This window comes from Pygocentrus nattereri, chromosome 3 (assembly GCF_015220715.1).
Source record: "Pygocentrus nattereri isolate fPygNat1 chromosome 3, fPygNat1.pri, whole genome shotgun sequence".
In the NCBI taxonomy this organism is placed as follows: Eukaryota; Metazoa; Chordata; class Actinopteri; order Characiformes; family Serrasalmidae; genus Pygocentrus; species Pygocentrus nattereri.
In genome coordinates, this window is record NC_051213.1 from 48,705,769 (window position 1) to 48,727,168 (window position 21,400).

The 21,400-nt window shown below is 40.2% G+C and overlaps 1 protein-coding gene across 7 annotated transcripts in view; it reads right to left on the minus strand.

The window, feature by feature from the left end:
- Positions 1-5,921: 5,921 nt before the first annotated feature.
- The window catches only part of ttyh1 (tweety family member 1), a 50,155-nt gene continuing 34,676 nt past the window's right edge, over positions 5,922-21,400 (minus strand). The window contains exons 10-15 of one of the 7 annotated variants that reach the window (XM_017714583.2): positions 19,698-19,790; positions 19,240-19,332; positions 18,969-19,108; positions 16,525-16,692; positions 8,643-8,721; positions 5,922-6,704 (exon numbers count right to left, since the gene is read on the minus strand). In XM_017714583.2, coding sequence (XP_017570072.2) covers positions 6,681-6,704; positions 8,643-8,721; positions 16,525-16,692; positions 18,969-19,108; positions 19,240-19,332; positions 19,698-19,790 — 597 coding nt within the window. In that variant the 3' untranslated portion in view covers positions 5,922-6,680. The remainder of the gene's footprint in view (positions 6,705-8,642; positions 8,722-16,524; positions 16,693-18,968; positions 19,109-19,239; positions 19,333-19,697; positions 19,791-21,400) is intronic. The other 6 variants (XM_017714582.2, XM_017714585.2, XM_017714586.2 and 3 more) reach the window with 6 other exon arrangements.

Below are 21,400 nucleotides of genomic sequence, written 5' to 3' on the forward strand. Positions count from 1 at the left end.
CTGGAGCCTCATTAATAAATAATACATAAATGTGCAAACTCAGCTTTTTTCTTTATAATATTATGTCCATAACGATGCTCTAATCAGTGTCCAGAATGAGGTTCTAATAAAATTAGTATCCAGAACAGAGTTCTAATAAAATAAGTGTGCAGAATGAAGTTCCAATTAAATATATCCAGGAAAAAGTTCTAACAAAATTAATATCCAGAAGAAAAATTAAAAATATCTATAATGAAGTTCCAGTACAATTAATATGCAGAAATAAGTTGTAATGAAATTAATATCCAGAATATTGCTGATAAAATAATTTTCCAGAATGAAGTTCTATTAAAATTAATATCCATAATGATGCTCTAATAAAATAAACATCCAGAATTGAACTCAGAATTAATATCAAGAATGAAGTCCTTATACAAAGAATATCCAGAATTAAATTCTAATAAAAGTAATATCCAAAATGAAGTCTTACGAAATTAATATCCAGAAAAAAATTAATAAAATGAATATGATAAATAAAATTACAAAAGATGTAATATCTAGAATAAAGTTCTAATAAAATGACTATCTAGAATGAAGCTGAAGTTAAATTAACATCCAGAATTACGCTCTAATAAAATCAGTATCCAGAATGAAGTTCTAATAATGTTAATATCCAGAATGAAGTTCTTATGAAATCAATATCCAGAATGAAGTTCTAATAAATCAGTATCTAGAATGAAGTTCCTATAAAATCAATATCCAGATTGAAGTTCTAATAAATCAATATCCAGAATGATGTTCTAATAAAGTTCATATCCAGAATGAAGTTCTAATAAATCAATATCCAGAATGAAGTTCTAATAAATCAATATCCAGAATGATGTTCTAATAAAGTTCATATCCAGAATGAAGTTCTAATAAATCAATATCCAGAATGAAGTTCTATTAAAGTTAATATCCAGAATGAAGTTCTAATAAAGTTAATATCCAGAATGATGTTCTAATAAAGTTCATATCCAGAATGAAGTTCTATTAAAGTTAATATCCAGAATGAAGTTCTAATAAAGTTCATATCCAGAATGAAGTTCTTATGAAATCAACACTTTTTTTAATGGTGATTTAAGTGTAGAGACAGAAAAGTTACTTTGATGTGATAATTTAGCTTATTGATAAATAGCTTATTGCTTACTACCATACTTTTGTATCGGCGTTATTCCATTATTATTATTATTATTATATTGTCTGTGAACTGAATGGTGGGAGTGAGGAGTGAGGAGTGAGTCGCCGGTGTAAAGATGCGAGAACCGGAAGGAGTTTTGCTTCATTACTGCTCTTCCCAGCGCAGGACACACAGACAGACCACAGCACCTCAGTTACTGTACTTTTATTTATTTATATTAGACTCTGTAGTGAAAAAGGATGCCATTCAAAAGGAGCATTAAAACCATAGAAACTCAGGTTTCAGGATTAACAAGATTATGAGAGGAAAGAGGGAGATTAATGCATGATGGAGCATATATATGTATATAATATATATACACACACAACATCTCATGACAACCCCTTACACACTCACACACACACACACACAGAAACATAGTGTTTTGCCCTTTTTACAGTTGCTCTCCAGTGAGTTAGCACTGTCCTGCAGGGTAGAGTGGACGCTCTCAAACCAGCACGGCCGAAAAAAAAGGTTTGTCTCCATTAAAAAGGCAGTTTTACTGTAAAACGTCCATCAGTCAGACCGTCGGGTCTGGTGGATTCGTACAGCCATCAGGTCAGAAAGTGCTGCCCACTAAACTGTTCAGTCACTAAAACGTAGAAAAGTCCGTTTTTTTGTAGGAAGACATTAAAAATACATATTTGCGGAATGTTTTACTGTAGCTACCTTAAGATTTCGTGTGCCTATATGGCTGAATGTCTTGCTGAGTTTACAGCTCTGATCATCAATCAATCAATCAATCAACCTTTAGTTTGACTCGGAAGTACATTGAGGGCAACCCTCATTTTCAATGTAGCCGAGCATTTACAAAAACAGGGATTGACATGACAAAGAAAATAATAACTACATTGAATCATTTTAAATGAAAAGAAAGTTTAAAATAGCAGTGAATAAAAGATAAAAGTAGATAAAAATAGAACTTGAGATATAAATGGTAAGAAATTAGAATCACTGATGAAGTGATTTAAAACCCAAATCCATTTTACTTCCGGCGCAAGAACATAAAATGGCACGTTCGCAATTCCCGCGGAATTAAAAGGAAAATATACGCATAATTAAACGGATAAGATGTAAACAAAGTCATTCTAAATGCTTTGCCGAGATTCTAGAGAAACCTGGTGATAGGAACCAAGTGTCCACCTCTAAAAGCTCCCTCACAGAAAAGGTACTAATTACAATGGTTATGAATTCACTGCCTGAGGCCTGAGACACTGTTTTACAGTAGTTTTGCCCTGAAATGTATCATTTTATTCATATTTGTATAGTGTTCATGGTGGAGGGATACATGCAGGGGTTTTGTGAGGCAAAATAGTCCCCAGTGAAAACGTATTTTTCAGATTTTCCAGATTTCACCATCATCGATATTCCCTATGAACTCTTAAGCGGCTGGATTTTCGCTCAGGGATCAGATTTGTCAGTGCTGTGAACTCTTACTCTGATTTCTTTCGCATTTCTCAGTCTGCGCATGTGCGACAGGCAGCAAAACTGTTGGAGCGGCGCTGAAACCAAACACGAAATAAAGCATTTAAATATTCTTCGCCTTCTAGTTGGTGTCTGTTCATATTTTCAGGTATGAGGTTTGAATTTTTATGTTACGCCTACGTCGCGTCTCCTTCTGTGAGTTTATTGGCTGGTTGTAAAGCAGGAATCTAGAGAGCTTCTCTATTATCTGATTACCCAAGTGCTTGTAAACATGTTGATCAGATTACTGACGAAATCTGATCTTCTGCAGTGATCGGACTATCGAGCGCATGTACTTTATGTACATTATCTGTGCTGTAAAGTTATTTGTAGAAATGTAAATACGTTATTTGGCGGTCAGGTTTCTGCTCCAATGTTTGCGAAATTCGCCTCCTAGTTACTGTTGCTATGTACAGATTTTCAGTTCAGGCTACATGTTAGCACCCCTAGCTAACAGACTAAGAAGCTCAGTAGCACAAATGAACGTTTAAAAAGCACACAAAGGAGAACATCTGGAACGTTTTCCATTCAGAAATAATCTGGCCTTACAAGGCATTCGGTGAAATACAGCGCTGTGTGAAAGTTTTAGGCATCAAATTTTAAAATTTTATCACAATATACATCAGAATAAAGTCGTATTCATAATTCAAATAAACAGAAAAACTATAAACAGTAACAAGAATTTCTTGGCTCCATATTTTTCCTGGACACCTTCACAGCCGCCACAGAGACTCGTTAATATCATCAATGACATCATGAGCTCAATTTACTGAGCACTGATTGGTCAAACCAGGAGCTGCTTTATAACTACATATAATACTGGGCTTCCTCGAGGAGGAGAGGCTTGGAGATGATTAAACAAACACACCAACATCCAGAAAATCACTAGTTATTATATATATATTATTAATATTCTATACATTTTGTTTATTCAAATATTAACGCTTTTCTCAGCAAATAAACAAACTACACAAATAGATAATAGATTTTGAAAATGAGTCTTGGGTGCCTGAGACTTTCGCACAGTGCTGTATGTTTGTATGAACTGAGTATGGACTGATCTAAACACCCCCCCACATACTCTACACACACCTCTTTTGATGCTCTACCTGCACTATCTGGCACATTGCTGCTACACTGTGTTTACACTGTTTACTCAAGTTCTACTGCCTCAGTAACTGCTGTGTTTATGTCTGTTATCTGACTGCATGACTCTCAGATCACAGCATGTTGAATATATATAACCTTATAACACGACCTCATGTCCAGAATGAGTGCTGTGTCGGTGCTGCACTGTCCAGTCTGTTTACTGTGTCTAATGTCCGTTTATTTATTGTACTTTCGTTTAGTGCACGTTTCGTTCCTTGTCGCTCCGCGTTGTTCCCGGAGGACTGTAATTTCACTCCACTGTGTACTCGTACATAGACGGAATGACAATAAAAGCCTCTTGACTGACCTGAGCTGATTTAAAAGAAGAAACCATGGATTCTGGAACCCGAGTTCACTTCAATCAACCCGCGGAAACAGTTTAGCCGCTTGCAGTCAAAGTGGCAGGTTTTCATGTCTAAGGAGGAAGAGGCTTTAGCAACAGAATGAGGCTAATGCTAAAGCTAACGCTGGAGCTGGTCAGAGCATTGCAAGACAGGCATGTTTCGCTTTCCAATGGGACCATTCCCACGAAGGAAACAGATCACGATAGTCCTTCGGAAAGTTCTAGACACGTCACTCGCTGTGAATACAAGCTGGAGCCTAAGCCGGATTCAGTCAGGCGCTACACACGAGCTCATATATAAGCTAATGTCTCTTACAACCTTCAAATAAAACTCAGAATGTCCTTTACAAGCATAAAGTGTCTGAGCGTAAGCAGGAACGGCCGAAAGTGTTCCTGTGCACCAGCATTAGCTTAGCGCTAACATACTGTCAGAGATCCAACAGAGCTGCTAGCAAAGAATTAGCATTATCGCAGAGGTGGGTTCTGACTTTCATGGCCCGAACTGAGCGCCGAGCTCTGCCGGTCACGGTTTGACTCTGCTCACAGTCGCTTTCACACTTTTATTTCCAAGTTTTTCTTCAGCGAATGACGCCAAGGTTTGTACAGGCGTGTTTCTTCTGACTAATTTATTGAGCTAACTGTTAGCTGCTAAACTAAGAACTTAGGGTTCAGAACCATCCAACTGTGTCTACACACTGTGGAATTAGACCTCCGCACTTAACCCATCCGTGCTGTGAAACACCCATTTGCACACTAGGGGGCAGTGAGCACACTTGCCCGGAGCAGTGGGCAGCCCTATCCACGGCGCCCGGGGAGCAGGTGTTGGGGGTTAGGTGTCTTGCTCAAGGGCACTTCAGTCATGGACCGTCAGCCGAGGGGATCGAACCGCCGACCTTCCGGTCACAGGGCTGGCCCCCTAACCTCCAGCCTCCAGCCCACGACCGTCATATTACATCATCTGTCTTATTAAAATGATGTTCAGCAAGTAGAGTGAGCCAGAAAGTGTTTATCACACATTAGAGCCTTTTGTTATTGAGCTTTTTCACCGGTTTAATTTCTTAGGCCCAGTCCCAGTTCTTCTTTTTACCCCTACCCCTTGTTTTCGAGTGTCATGTTGCCCCTTGTTCCTGAGCTACAGGGCACTGGTTGAGATCTTCCCTCTGAAATGAGACCCTCTAATAAAAGAGCACCACTTCATTAACAGCTACTAGCGCCGCTCTGTAGGCGACCCTGCCCGTCTGCCGGGACAGCAGAGGAGGGGAAAGTTCAGCTCCTCACTGCTGGGCTTTAGTTACATTTAGGGATCAGACGCCTTCAAAGAGGGGGGCAATTATTTATTATCATATAGCCCAAACACTTTGCCCTACCCCTCTATCTCAACATGAATTGGGACACCCTAGCCCTAGACGTGAAGACGCAAAACGGAGGGCTAAGTGGTGGGGGCGAGGGGTGAAATGGGATTGGGCCTTCCTCTAATAACTCTGACTAACTTACTACCGCCGCCATTCTCGCTGAGGGCAGTGATTGGCTGAGAGGCAGTTCAGTTACTGTTTTGTACTCAGTTCTATGCTGTTTTGAGAGCGATGACTCTAGTATGCAGGACTGTGCTAGAAGAAAAGATGCATTATTGCTGTGCAGGTTGTGACCACTGCAATTGCGGCTAGTGGCATAGGTTATATTGCTAAAATGCTGCGAGGGGGAAAAACATATATTTCCCCGGTCAGCAGCCAGTGGAGAGGCTGGACCCCATTAAGACCTCTCAAACCGTTTTTTTTTTTTTTTTTTTTATCCTTCTTTTTTTTTCACTTTCCACACATCGAATTGCATCAACACTCAAACATCATTTACAGTGAATATATATTCATCATTTATCATATTTCATATAGTATCAGAGGGTATACAAGGTAATACAGAATCGCCACCTATAAAAAAGGTACAGTCAAATATTTAAAAAAGAGAAACGACCGAAAGAGAGAGAGAAAAAAAAAGTGCCCGACGAGCTGCATAATCATACAAAGAAGTTGTGCCATCATTTCTATGTGTGTCTGTGACTCAGCATACAACAATATTATAAAAACTCCAAAACAAAAGTGGCAATACATTAAAAAATAGACTACTACAGTAACGTCAATACCATCCTGATTCCACCCTCCGGCAAATGTTCACAACGACACCAAACAGATGGGTTTTGGGGGCTGGGGGTGGGGGGGGGGGTGGTTAGTGGTGGCTTATATATCTCACACTAACATTTCATTATCTGTCAATCAAACCGCCAGCCTGTTCTGGCTAAGTGCTTCTAGAACTCAGTGGTACTGACGTTACGCCATCGGTTCTCACATCTACAATTCAAATCTCTTTTTGAATTAGTTTTCAGTAAAATGTCCATCCATATGAAAACTAAATATCTGCTATATTTCAATATCTTTTTTTTTTTTTTTTTTTTAAATACTATACATAAAAATTAGTGCGAATACAGGTTCCGGGAGTGGGCGGAGTTTGGGTGTGATTGATTACCCCCGTAGCCCGTCAGCATGCTGGGAGAGTACTGTACTTTTGGAAGGCCGGGACGTTGTTTGGACGGAGACGGACAGGTCCACCAGAAGGACGGAGACAAAGAGTAGAAAAGACAAGAGAACAAAAGAGAATATCAATAAGCAATGAACCAATCGTCAATCATCAGATGAACCAAAACCAGACCCAATCAGGATGTTTCTGAGAACTGGGCAGCATTAGGTACGCTTAATAATTCACTTTATGCTTAGAAACAGGAAACAGGCCTGTTGGATTAGTAATAATCTTCAAAAATCTGCACGTTTAGAACAAATAAAAGTCGTTTCTACTTCTGGGGCGTCTACTGATCCACTAAAATAACGCTGCTGCTGGGACAAAACCTTGTACCTCCTATTTTGAAATTTGTTGGGAGAAGTAATAAAATGTCATTATCTTGTTATTTCTTTATTTCTTCTTTATTTTTTATATATATGTGTGTAATAAAAAAGTTACAAATTAAAAAAACAAATCTGAGGTTTTGTCCTGATGGCAACAACAAAAACATCAACTGCTTCCTGAAACATACTGATTAGGGCTTTTATAAACACATATATAAGCTCCATTTCTATCCATAATTTTACATATTACCATAATTATAACCATTTTTATTTTTTAAACAAATACACAGAGTGGAAAATAACATTCGAGATGCCCACCCTGCAAACTCAAATACATGGAGAGGTCAAACGAGACCAACCTGACTTCTGTGTAGAATAGGAAATCCAAATTGAATTGAGTGAAATACTGATGTTGTTATATATTTTAAGAAAATAATGATATTGTGCAAAATGTTTGAGATACAGCCGCTTTAAAAATGAGTGTGGCTTTAAAATCAGTGCTAAAAAAGGTCCATTAATAAGTCATTCCTTTTACACCAGATGCATGAAATTTCAAGAAATATTTCTTTGAACATACAGACATTTATATTTACCAATTTCTGGCTTTTATTTTTTTTTTCAATTTTGTCTCTATATATCTCCACAAATCTTGGCATTAATTATGTATTAGGCATACAGTTTTGTGAGTGTAAAGTATATTGTGTATTTGTATTTTAATTTCTCCTGTAAAGGTAAAAGGCATATTTAACAGTTTAATAAATATAGTTTGACTATTCCTAACTTTATTTTTGTTACATTTGTTGACTACAATTTGTCTTTATAAATGACCTTCTGTGATGCCTTGTCAGACGAGCAGTATACATTTAAAATTTGGCCATTATGTTCATTTTTTCATTTTTAAAATTTTCATTTTATAAATCAGAAGCCTTTACTACTGGTCAACAAATACCTAGTTGATAAAAGTGTTCTATAAAGGAAGTAATAAACATCAAAGTTTGAAAAATCTGCTGTGATGTATTGCAGAGATATAGAGGACCAAAGTTAATTTAAATTTTTTTAAAAGTTAATTTTAATTTTTTAAAAAGTTAATTTTATCCTTTTTTTTTAAATTCAAGCTATTCAGCTAGCCATAAAAAGACAGGCACACATCTCTCTACCATCTGTTCTGTTTTCATGAAATATCTTAAGTCCAAAAATAAACCCTGATATTTTTAGAACAAGCAGTTTGAATGTTATCACACGTTTTCCCAAAACACACATTTTAATCCAAAAATTAGAGCCAAAATGAAAGCCAAAAGTTTGACTAATATCTTCTGGGCACAATCACATTTCCTGGAAATATTAAGCAAAGCTGTGATCTGTGGATTTTGCCCAAAATTAAGCTACAATAATAAGCATGTCCTAAAAAGAGACTCATTGTACACGGCATGGTGGTCTTTCAGATGGGCTTCCCTACTGCTTCTCCCACTCCGTGTACGCTAAAAGGCGATGTGACTCTTCAGGTAGAAGACAGACAGTTATAAACAGTTAAATCCCTGTCACAGATAAAACGATGAGAATGCCACGAGTCAGGATGAAGTCACAGAGACAGGGGACTCACAGAGGGGGGTGGGGACGGCCTGTCACTCAGAGGCAGGCTTTCATAACCAGGGTTGCCATTGGAGGAAGCGTTTGGAGTCCTGCATAGAGACACAGAGAGAGGAACAGAGGAGAAAGAAGACGGGAAAAGAGGAGGAGCAGGAAGAGAAGAAGAAAGGAAAAAGTATAAAAGGAGGAGGAGGAGGAGGAACAGAAGAGCACAGAGGAGAAAGAATAAGGGAAAAAGGAGAGAGAGGAGGAAAGAAAAGAAAGGAAAAAAGGGAAGAGAAAGAGAAGTAAAAAGAGAGGATAAAGGAGAAGAAAGAAAGAAAGAAAGAAAGAAAGAAAGAAAGAAAGAAAGAAGGTACAAGAGGAGGAAAAGAAGTATAGGAGGTGGTCAAGAAGGGAAAGAAAGAGGGCAGAGTGGAGAAAGATTTGGGGATAGGAGGAGGAAAAGAGGAGCAGAGGGAGAAAGAAGAAGCGAAAAGAGTACAGACGAGGTGGAGGAGAGAGGAGAAACAAGAAGGGAAGGAAGGAGGAGAGAGGAGAAAGAAAAAGGGGAAAAGAGCAGCAGAAAGACAAGCGAGACAGGGAGGAGGGCAGTGTCACACAGACGGGAAACAGAAAAGCGAGGGATGAGAGGCAGGACCGAGGATGGATAAAGACAGAAAGAAAAAGGGAGAGAGAAAGGGAGGAAGAGAGTTAGAGAAATGGAGACATCCATAAGGCCCTATTCATCACAGCATTCCATAGATGGTATTTTTGAGAGGAGACGAGCCGAACATGAGCGCCTGAACTGTGGAGTGAGTGAAGCTAGTGGAGTGACTAACCAGTTAAACGAGTGAACTGGAGATACACTAACTAACCAGTTAAATGAGTGAACTGGAGATACACTAACTAACCAGTTAAACGAGTGAACTGGAGATACACTAACTAACCAGTTAAACGAGTGAGCTGGAGATACGCTAACTAACCAGTTAAACGAGTGAGCTGGAGATACACTAACTAACCAGGTAAAAGAGTGAGATGGAGATACACTAACTAACCAGTTAAACGAGTGAGCTGGAGACACACTAACTAACCAGTTAAACAAGTGAGCTGGAGATACACTAACTAACCAGTTAAACGAGTGAGCTGGAGATACACTAACTAACCAGGTAAAAGAGTGAGATGGAGATACGCTAACTAACCAGTTAAACGAGTGAGCTGGAGATACGCTAACTAACCAGTTAAACGAGTGAACTGGAGATACACTAACTAACCAGTTAAACGAGTGAACTGGAGATACACTAACTAACCAGTTAAACGAGTGAGCTGGAGATACGCTAACTAACCAGTTAAACGAGTGAGCTGGAGATACACTAACTAACCAGGTAAAAGAGTGAGATGGAGATACACTAACTAACCAGTTAAACGAGTGAGCTGGAGACACACTAACTAACCAGTTAAACAAGTGAGCTGGAGATACACTAACTAACCAGTTAAACGAGTGAGCTGGAGATACACTAACTAACCAGGTAAAAGAGTGAGATGGAGATACGCTAACTAACCAGTTAAACGAGTGAGCTGGAGATACGCTAACTAACCAGTTAAACGAGTGAGCTGGAGATACGCTAACTAACCAGTTAAACGAGTGAGCTGGACATACACTAACTAACCAGTTAAACGAGTGAGCTGGAGATACGCTAACTAACCAGTTAAATGAGTGAACTGGAGATACACTAACTAACCAGTTAAACGAGTGAGCTGGAGATACACTAACTAACCAGTTAAATGAGTGAACTGGAGATACACTAACTAACCAGTTAAACGAGTGAGCTGGAGATACACTAACTAACCAGGTAAAAGAGTGAGCTGGAGATACACTAACTAACCAGGTAAAAGAGTGAGCTGGAGATACACTAACTAACCAGTTAAACGAGTGAACTGGAGATACACTAACTAACCAGTTAAACGAGTGAGCTGGAGATACACTAACCAGTTAAACGAGTGAACTGGAGATACACTAACTAACCAGTTAAACGAGTGAACTGGAGATACACTAACTAACCAGTTAAACGAGTGAACTGGAGATACACTAACTAACCAGTTAAACGAGTGAACTGGAGATACACTAACTAACCAGTTAAACGAGTGAACTGGAGATACACTAACTAACCAGTTAAACGAGTGAGCTGGAGATACACTAACTAACCAGTTAAATGAGTGAGCTGGAGATACACTAACTAACCAGTTAATCGAGTGAACTGGAGATACACTAACTAACCAGTTAAACGAGGGAACTGGAGATACACTAACCAGTTAAACGAGTGAACTGGAGATACACTAACTAACCAGTTAAACGAGTGAACTGGAGATACACTAACTAACCAGTTAAACGAGTGAACTGGAGATACACTAACTAACCAGTTAAACGAGTGAACTGGAGATACACTAACTAACCAGTTAAACGAGTGAGCTGGACATACACTAACTAACCAGTTAAACGAGTGAGCTGGAGATACACTAACTAAACAGTTAAACGAGTGAGCCAGAGATACACTAACTAACCAGTTAAACGAGTGATCTGGAAATACGCTAACTAACCAGTTAAACGAGTGAGCTGGAGATACACTAACTAACCAGTTAAACGAGTGAGCTGGAGATACGCTAACTAACCAGTTAAACGAGTGAGCTGGACATACACTAACTAACCAGTTAAACGAGTGAGCTGGAGATACACTAACTAAACAGTTAAACGAGTGAGCCAGAGATACACTAACTAACCAGTTAAACGAGTGATCTGGAAATACGCTAACTAACCAGTTAAACGAGTGAGCTGGAGACACACTAACTAACCAGTTAAACGAGTGAGCTGGACATACACTAACTAACCAGTTAAACGAGTGAGCTGGAGATACACTAACTAACCAGTTAAACGAGTGAGCTGGAGATACACTAACTAACCAGGTAAAAGAGTGAGATGGAGATACGCTAACTAACCAGTTAAACGAGTGAGCTGGAGATACGCTAACTAACCAGTTAAACGAGTGAGCTGGAGATACGCTAACTAACCAGTTAAACGAGTGAGCTGGAGATACACTAACTAACCAGTTAAACGAGTGAGCTGGACATACACTAACTAACCAGTTAAACGAGTGAGCTGGAGATACGCTAACTAACCAGTTAAATGAGTGAACTGGAGATACACTAACTAACCAGTTAAACAAGTGAGCTGGAGATACACTAACTAACCAGTTAAATGAGTGAACTGGAGATACACTAACTAACCAGTTAAACGAGTGAGCTGGAGATACACTAACTAACCAGGTAAAAGAGTGAGCTGGAGATACACTAACTAACCAGGTAAAAGAGTGAGCTGGAGATACACTAACTAACCAGTTAAACGAGTGAACTGGAGATACACTAACTAACCAGTTAAATGAGTGAGCTGGAGATACACTAACTAACCAGTTAATCGAGTGAACTGGAGATACACTAACTAACCAGTTAAACGAGGGAACTGGAGATACACTAACCAGTTAAACGAGTGAACTGGAGATACACTAACTAACCAGTTAAACGAGTGAACTGGAGATACACTAACTAACCAGTTAAACGAGTGAACTGGAGATACACTAACTAACCAGTTAAACGAGTGAACTGGAGATACACTAACTAACCAGTTAAACGAGTGAGCTGGACATACACTAACTAACCAGTTAAACGAGTGAGCTGGAGATACACTAACTAAACAGTTAAACGAGTGAGCCAGAGATACACTAACTAACCAGTTAAACGAGTGATCTGGAAATACGCTAACTAACCAGTTAAACGAGTGAGCTGGAGACACACTAACTAACCAGTTAAACGAGTGAGCTGGACATACACTAACTAACCAGTTAAACGAGTGAGCTGGAGATACGCTAACTAACCAGTTAAACGAGTGAGCTGGAGATACGCTAACTAACCAGTTAAACGAGTGAGCTGGACATACGCTAACTAACCAGTTAAACGAGTGAGCTGGACATACGCTAACTAACCAGTTAAACGAGTGAACTGGAGATACATTAACTAACCAGTTAAACGAGTGAGCTGGAGATACACTAACTAACCAGTTAAACGAGTGAGCTGGAGATACACTAACTAACCAGTTAAACGAGTGAGCTGGAGATACGCTAACTAACCAGTTAAACGAGTGAACTGGAGATACACTAACTAACCAGTTAAACGAGTGAGCTGGAGACACACTAACTAACCAGTTAAACGAGTGAGCTGGACATACACTAACTAACCAGTTAAACAAGTGAGCTGGAGATACACTAACTAACCAGTTAAACGAGTGAGCTGGACATACACTAACTAACCAGTTAAACAAGTGAGCTGGAGATACACTAACTAACCAGTTAAACGAATGAGCTGGACATACACTAACTAACCAGTTAAACGAGTGAGCTGGAGACACACTAACTAACCAGTTAAACGAGTGAGCTGGAGATACACTAACTAACCAGTTAAACGAGTGAACTGGAGATACACTAACTAACCAGTTAAACGAATGAGCTGGACATACACTAACTAACCAGTTAAACGAGTGAGCTGGAGATACACTAACTAACTAGTTAACAAAGTTTAAAGTGTAATGTAACCAAAATTAGCTTTAACTAGCTGCTCCACCAATTCCACACGAAATCAGGCGCCCATGGAAAAGGGTGACAGCTAAAGGGAAACAGGAGTGCAAGGTGAGCAGAGTGGAAGGTTCCTAAATTCGGAAATTAAAACCCACATCAATCAGTTTTTGTCCCGCTGTCTGACAGACCCACCCCATATAACAAAAACCAAGGCAAATCTTGCAGCTAAACAGAAAGAAATCAGAAACGTGTGCATGTAGCAAAGGAGCGAAATCAGAGAGAAGGTGAGCGACAGAGAGAAGCAGACTGAAAGGATGATTTGAACAGCATGGCTTTGATGGTGGGAGGGAAATATCGGCGGGGGGAGCGGGACTTTACCTAAGAAACCTTTGGTCTCTGACTGGTAGATTTACGTCTGTCTTGGAATGACGGACAGACTGATAGACAGACACACAGACAGACAGACCTATGGACTTGTGTCTGCTTTTTTCACGGCTAAACTGCTCTGAACAACACACCTGTCTGTGTGTCTGTCTGTGTGTGTGCTCAGTGTGTGTTGGTCTGTGTGTATCTGTCTGTTGTCTACAAGTGTTTTTAACATGTTGGTTTAACATGTTGGTTTAACATTACTCGCACATTAACATCCGACCAGAGACTAAAACAGCTTTGGGCACTTAATTGATACAACCTGTGCTGAGACTTTTATCTTTAACCCTCCTGTTATGTGTGGGGTCAGTTTGACCTCATTCAGTGTTTACCCTCTCTAAATAAATGAACGTTTTTGCTTCATATTTACGGCATTTGGCAGACGCTCTTATCCAGAGCAACTTACAGTTTGATTATTGTTACATTGTTAGGCGAAGGCGGTGTTGGGAGTCTTGCCCAAGGACCCTTATTGGTATAGTGTAGGGCGCTTGCCCTGGTGGGGCATTGAACCCCAGTCTCCAGCGTAGAAGGCAGAGGTGTTACCCACTACACTAACCAACCACATATTTCATGACTTTTCCTAATTTAATATTTTTTTAGAAAATCAGTGCATGACCTTGATTTCAGGCCTGCATGACCATGACCCCAGGCCCCAGGGAATCTTACACATAGTTGTTTTGGATGATGTCCAGGTCACTATAATATGCCATTTTATAATCTTCAGAAAACGTCCTACTGCTTTAGGGCCCTAATCTGCCATCACCACATCTGTAGTGGTGCGAGAGCCACTGATAGTTCTCACTACATGGAGGAGAAAATATACCTCCCCCCAGAACTTTGATATTTCCCCAAGGTTAAAATTTCTGGGCTAATATTAACCCCGATGATAAAATATGTCAGTAAATTTGGAGATAACAGGAGGGTTAAGAGTTGAGACACTCGGCTCCGACCGATTTATCATCTGGCTAATAAAATCAGGCAAATATTAAGAGTTAGATTTATCGGTATCGGGCGAAAATCATGCTGGTAAACTCTGCCCTTGACTCTAGCCTTTCAGGTTTGGGAATAACATGCTACAACGTATATTTGTCGAGGATTTGTGGAAATTAATAGACGTGCTAATAAAACTCCGCAAAGCTATCTGAGATTAAGAGGTCTGACGATTATAGTCGGTAAAGCACTTTTACATGAAGCTCCACTGCATCCTTTCAAACTGCGGCTAACGTAATGACCCTGGACGGCTCAACACGCTTGGAGGAGAACACTAACTGACTAGCTAACTGCTGATTGTACTGCATCAGCTAACACGAACTCGCAGTCTCAGAACGCCTACAGCTGGCAACAGCAAGCCATCATTCAAGGCACTGCAAAGCCTTCAGGATGTTGACATGGAAACGTCAAGTCTACACGTCAAGTCAAAACGTAAACAAACCACAGATGCACCAGCTAATCGTTAGAGACATCAACGAGAAATTTCACATCTAACACATTTAAATGCAGTTTCGGCAGCTTACAGCCGATAACAACTAAAAACGGTTGGTATTACTCAGTGGCGAACTATGACTATTCAGTTTGAGCCATAAATGTCAAAATTTGATCAAAAACAAGGGAAAAAAACACCTCTAAGATGATGCTAATTTCTGTTAGCACCGCTGTGTGGTTCTAGTCGTATTCCTGCACTAAGCTACAATATCTTGTCTGTTCTAGATTAAACATTTGAAGCTTGTGAAAGACGTATTAAAAGCTTGTGGCGGACATTAAACAGACATTGGAACGAAACCTTGCGTCTCCGTTTTGGTCAGTTTTCACTTTTTGACGCAATTTGAAAGCAGCTGGACTTTGTACTGTGTCAAAATGCCACGATGAATGGACCAAAAGAAACGGTCCAAAACGAAAACAAATGCTCCATTAAAAATTAAGGAGGTTTTTTTCCTTGTCCTGCAAAATTTCTTTCAGTACAGAGTTACTCTAAAACTGACGCTGCTTTCAGTTTCCAACAACTGACTGAGACCTGGTTGGACTGCAGCTTACATTCACTGCCAGTGACGTATCTAGAACTTCCAGAAGGCCTAGAGTGTCTTTTTCCTCACGAAATTGGTCCCATCGTGAATCAGAACGTGATCAATTCCGTGGTCCATTTCTAATCAGGTCAGTGGTTAAGTTGACAGGCCTTCAGTCCAGCTCCTGAAGCCCTAACCAATGGGAGAGCTAGCTTCACTATATCTACCTAGATACCACGGAGAAAACGATCCTGATTGGCTGATTTTCCTTTTAGCGTTTTGGGACCTTAATATTCAACGTCTGTGCGAATTTTAACGCCAAAATAAAAGTGCTACTGCAATACTAATTTTAAACACAATGATTATATTAAATAAAAAAGAAAAAGCATTATGGATGTGTATTTTTTAATTTAATATAATTAACTATTATAACTATTTCTATAACTATATAATAACTATTTCGGTTAATATAAACATTTTCCTTATAAAAACTAGTCAACTTTGTCGATTGTGGAGCGTTTTGGTTTTGTCTTTGTTGCTCTCTTACATCATTTACTTTTCATTTAGGACTCAGTGTTTAGTGGCTGTAAATCCCTGTAAAGCTCTATTTACCTTCTGTTTATTTCATTTTACACTATATAAATTGTATCTATTGATATTAACGGTTACTTACAGCTCCTTAAAATGGGTTTAGTCGATGAAACTGGCATATCGGCCGGGCTCCACTAATACCTGAAGGAAATGATACGCTGTGTGATGTAAATAATGCTACTGTATTTAATATAAGAAAGCACATTTATATACGTGTGCTGTTTGATTCAGGGTCATTCTGTCTGTCTGTCTGAGTGCCTGTGCGTGTGTTACTCACGGTAACGGAGGCGCGCTAGAAAAGGGGGGTGTCCAGCCGGCCCCCTGGTAACTATAGAAGGGGGGCAAGGCCCCTCGCTGTGAGCCCGTGGCCGTCTGTCTACGTGCCTGATGAGAAGTGAAGGGGTCCTCGCTCTCACTGTCCGAATCTTCATACTCCTCCGAGTCGCTGCTCCGATACAGGAAGACATGGAGGGAAATACAAACGGCGAGGGACATTAAGGCTGGGCGATACCACACAACCATCACAATACTCTGCATATCGCTGCTGTTGGAACAAAACCTCGTATCTCCATTTTTCAGTTTTTGACATCATTTGAAAGAACTCCTCATCCTATATATTGTCTGTAAATTTCATGACGAATGGACCAAAATAAATGACCTAAAATGACTTGGAAAGACGTCCGGTTCCATTGACTTACATTAAAACTGGAGTAAGTTTTTTCCTTCTCCTGTAAAGTTTTCATTTTGGAGATACGAGGTTTTGTTTCCGACAACAGCGATACGAATATATTACGTAAACTTTTGGAAAATGTTGACTTTTTGTGGTACTGATATTGAAGAGCAAGCCATTTCAGGCTTTGACGACAGACCAGTGACGACAGTGCTTACTTACTAATAATTAGAATCGTTTTTTTACTTTTTATTTGGCTGGCTGTCACTTTGTTGTTGCTTATTAGGCCAGTTTTGTGCGGCACTTTCAAAAATATTGAGGAAATAATCTTTGATCCCTAGCAAAACTGCTACAGCCTTATTTTCTAACAGGTAAACATGCAAAATATCAAATTTACCCAGTTAGTTTTACCCCCCGCTCCACACACACCAAATGTCTTTGGCGTCTGAACTTCGCTTCTTTAGTTTTAGCACTCAAGCTATGAGGCTAATGTAGCTAACCACCAGATGCTTATATCCGTCCAGTTAGCACTGTGCTAACCGCAGGCCTACGTCCACGTCGGGTTGTGGGTTCTGTCACTGTAGCCATACTTTCCTTCTTAGCCACATTACAATAATTACACACACACATTTTCTAAGCCGCTTCTCCCTCAGGGTCGCGGTGGGGGGTGCTGGAGCCTATCCCAGCGGTCATTGGGCGGAAGGCAGGATACACCCTGGACAGGTCGCCAGTCCATCGCAGGGCAGACAGACACACACTTTCACACCCAGGGGCGAATTAGAACATCCAATTGGCCTGACTGCATGTCTTTGGACTGTGGGACGAAACCGGAGAACCCGGACAAAACCCACGCAGACACAGGGAGAACATGCAGACTCCACACGGAAAGGACTCCGGTCGCCCGGCCGGGGAATCGAACCCAGGCCCTTCTTGCTGTGAGGCGACAGCGCTACCTGCCGCGCCTCCATGCCGCCCCAAGAATAATTACATTTTAGCGATTTTCAGGTTCAATTACAAATAATGAACCTTTCATTGCAGAAGAACCTTCAGTCTAAGAAACAGAACTGAAGCGCTAAATGCAGTAAAGAGACAAAACACCTCAAAAACATCCAAACTACACGCTATGCCAGTTTGAAGCTTCTGTGCTTTAAAGCAGGGTTCCTCGGCCACTGGGCTGAGGACCAGAGATGGGCCGCAAAGCACCCCTTGTTGGCCCTTTGTCGTAAACATTAGTGAAAAACCATTGACTTGACTTAACAACATAAAGAAATGTAACGGTTAATCAGACGGTTAACATCATTAATACACGCCCCGCAATAACAGTGCACCAAGGCAGCTTCGCCAGTTTTTACCCTTTGCCTCTAGAAACGCCTGACCTTACAGTTGCCCACTCGCACCAATATTCTGCTGATATTCAAGTTCACTGATACACATAACATCATGCAAGACTAGACCCCCATGGACCCTCACAGAGCAGGTACTGTTTGGGTGGTGGGTCATTCTCAGCACTGCAGTAACACCGACGTGGTGGTGGTTTGTTAGTGTGTGTTGTGCTGGTCTGGGTAGATCAGACACAGCATTGCTGCTGGAGTACCTGCTCTGTGGGGGTCCATGAGGGTCCTGACCACCGAAGTCAGTGAACAGGGTAAAAAGGGGCTAACAAAGTATGCAGAGAAGTCTATTTAGGTGAAAATGAAATAGTAATGTATGGATGTAGAGTTTTTATATTTTTACATTATTTACTGTGTCGTATGTAGTGGTTAACATTCATGCTCCACATGTGGGGGTGCAGGGTCCCCACCCCGGGTCAGACAGCATTTTATAGCAGTTAATTGTATACCAATATACTGACATACTATACGTAAATGTATTAAAACGTATGCACATATATGTAGACTGAATATATGTATTGGTACGTGTGTGGTGACATATGCAATGCAATTTCGATATACAGCGATATAGTCACAGTCTGGTATTTGGTCCATATTGTCCAGTTACAGAACCTCTCACAATAACAGTGAAGACCATCAGAAACGATGCAGTAGATCTACCTGGAAAAGCTCCTCCAGGCTCCAGGGAGGGAGCAGAGGATGGCAGTGAACGCCAGTGCGGAGAGAAACGAGTAGAGAGAGAGATAGAGCAATCCCTCCATCCCATCATAGCACAGGCCTTTCAGAGAGTCAATGTAGTCCTGAGGGACAGAATCAGAGAACATACGCACATTTGCTTTCCATCTGACGCACAGACGTCATTTGCTGTGAAGGTACAGTAATCACACCACGCCAAGTCAGTGTGAAGGGAAGAGCTGGTTGCCATGGTTACCTTGTTGAGGCCTCGGCAGTTGAGCAGCGCCACCAGCTGATGGAAGTTTCCCTCGGTCACGTTCAGGATCTGCTGCACCTCCCTCAGAGACTTCTACAAAGAGGAAAAAAACACAGCCGCTGAAGACGATGGCCATCCTCACCTCTGTGCAGGTCCACTTTTCATCCAAACAATGTAAAAACACCTTAAAAGGCACCACAGCTTTAAGGTCCAACTGTGTAGCTTAAATAAGTTTTCCCCAGGAAGAGGTGCACAGTGGAGTGACCACTAGGAGGCCTGCAGAAAGGGGTTCAACTTTTGGTCCTGGCTATTTTCTATTTTGCCCTTTTTTGACCATTTTCAAATGAAAATTGGTGGCCAAAATGTTGGTGCATCCTTAAAACCAGGTATTATTTCAGCCCAAGTATGCACTGATATCAGTTGTTAGGCTTGTGGAGGAGCATGTAGGGCTCACTCACCTCTGCTTTGGGGAAGCGTGGGAGGGCATCCCGCTCCAGACCGGAGAGATGGGAGTGGATACTGGACAGCGCTCGCTGAGACTGGGTCAGCAACTACAGCCAGGTCAACACACCAAAGAATAACAGCAGCAGTTTTAGAGTCTGACTGTAATAATTGTGGAGTGATTTTAATCCAGTATGAATCTGCAGCGTATAGTTTTACAGTCTGATGGTAATAATTGTGGAGTGATTTTAATCCAGTATGAATCTGCAGTGTGTAGTTTTACAGTCTGACTGTAATAATTGTGGAGAGATTTTAATCCAGTATGAATCTGCAGTGTGTGTAGTTTTACAGTCTGACTGTAATAATTGTGGAGTGATTTTAATCCAGTATGAATCTGCAGTGTGTAGTTTTACAGTCTGACGGTAATAATTGTGGAGTGATTTTAATCCAGTATGAATCTGCAGCGTGTAGTTTTACAGTCTGACTGTAATAATTGTGGAGTGATTTTAATCCAGTATGAATCTGCAGTGTGTAGTTTTACAGTCTGACTGTAATAATTGTGGAGTAATTTTAATCCAGTATGAATCTGCAGTGTGTGTAGTTTTACAGTCTGACGGTAATAATTGTGGAGCGATTTTAATCCAGTATGAATCTGCAGTGTGTAGTTTTACAGTCTGACTGTAATAATTGTGGAGCGATTTTAATCCAGTATGAATCTGCAGTGTGTAGTTTTACAGTCTGACTGTAATAATTGTGGAGTGATTTTAATCCAGTATGAATCTGCAGTGTGTAGTTTTACAGTCTGACTGTAATAATTGTGGAGTGATTTTAATCCAGTATGAATCTGCAGTGTGTAGTTTTACAGTCTGACTGTAATAATTGTGGAGTGATTTTAATCCAGTATGAATCTGCAGTGTGTAGTTTTACAGTCTGACTGTAATAATTGTGGAGTGATTTTAATCCAGTATGAATCTGCAGTGTGTAGTTTTACAGTCTGACGGTAATAATTGTGGAGTGATTTTAATCCAGTATGAATCTGCAGTGTGTAGTTTTACAGTCTGACTGTAATAATTGTGGAGTGATTTTAATCCAGTATGAATCTGCAGTGTGTAGTTTTACAGTCTGACGGTAATAATTGTGGAGTGATTTTAATCCAGTATGAATCTGCAGTGTGTAGTTTTACAGTCTGACTGTAATAATTGTGGAGTGATTTTAATCCAGTGTGAATCTGCAGTGTGTAGTTTTACAGTCTGACTGTAATAATTGTGGAGTGATTTTAATCCAGTATGAATCTGCAGTGTGTAGTTTTACAGTCTGACTGTAATAATTGTGGAGTGATTTTAATCCAGTATGAATCTGCAGTGTGTTGTTTTACAGTCTGACTGTAATAATTGTGGAGAGATTTTAATCCAGTATGAATCTGCAGTGTGTAGTTTTACAGTCTGACTGTAATAATTGTGGAGTGATTTTAATCCAGTATGAATCTGCAGTGTGTTGTTTTACAGTCTGACTGTAATAATTGTGGAGAGATTTTAATCCAGTATGAATCTGCAGCGTGTAGTTTTACAGTCTGACTGTAATAATTGTGGAGTGATTTTAATCCAGTATGAATCTGCAGCGTGTAGTTTTACAGTCTGACTGTAATAATTGTGGAGTGATTTTAATCCAGTATGAATCTGCAGTGTGTAGTTTTACAGTCTGACTGTAATAATTGTGGAGC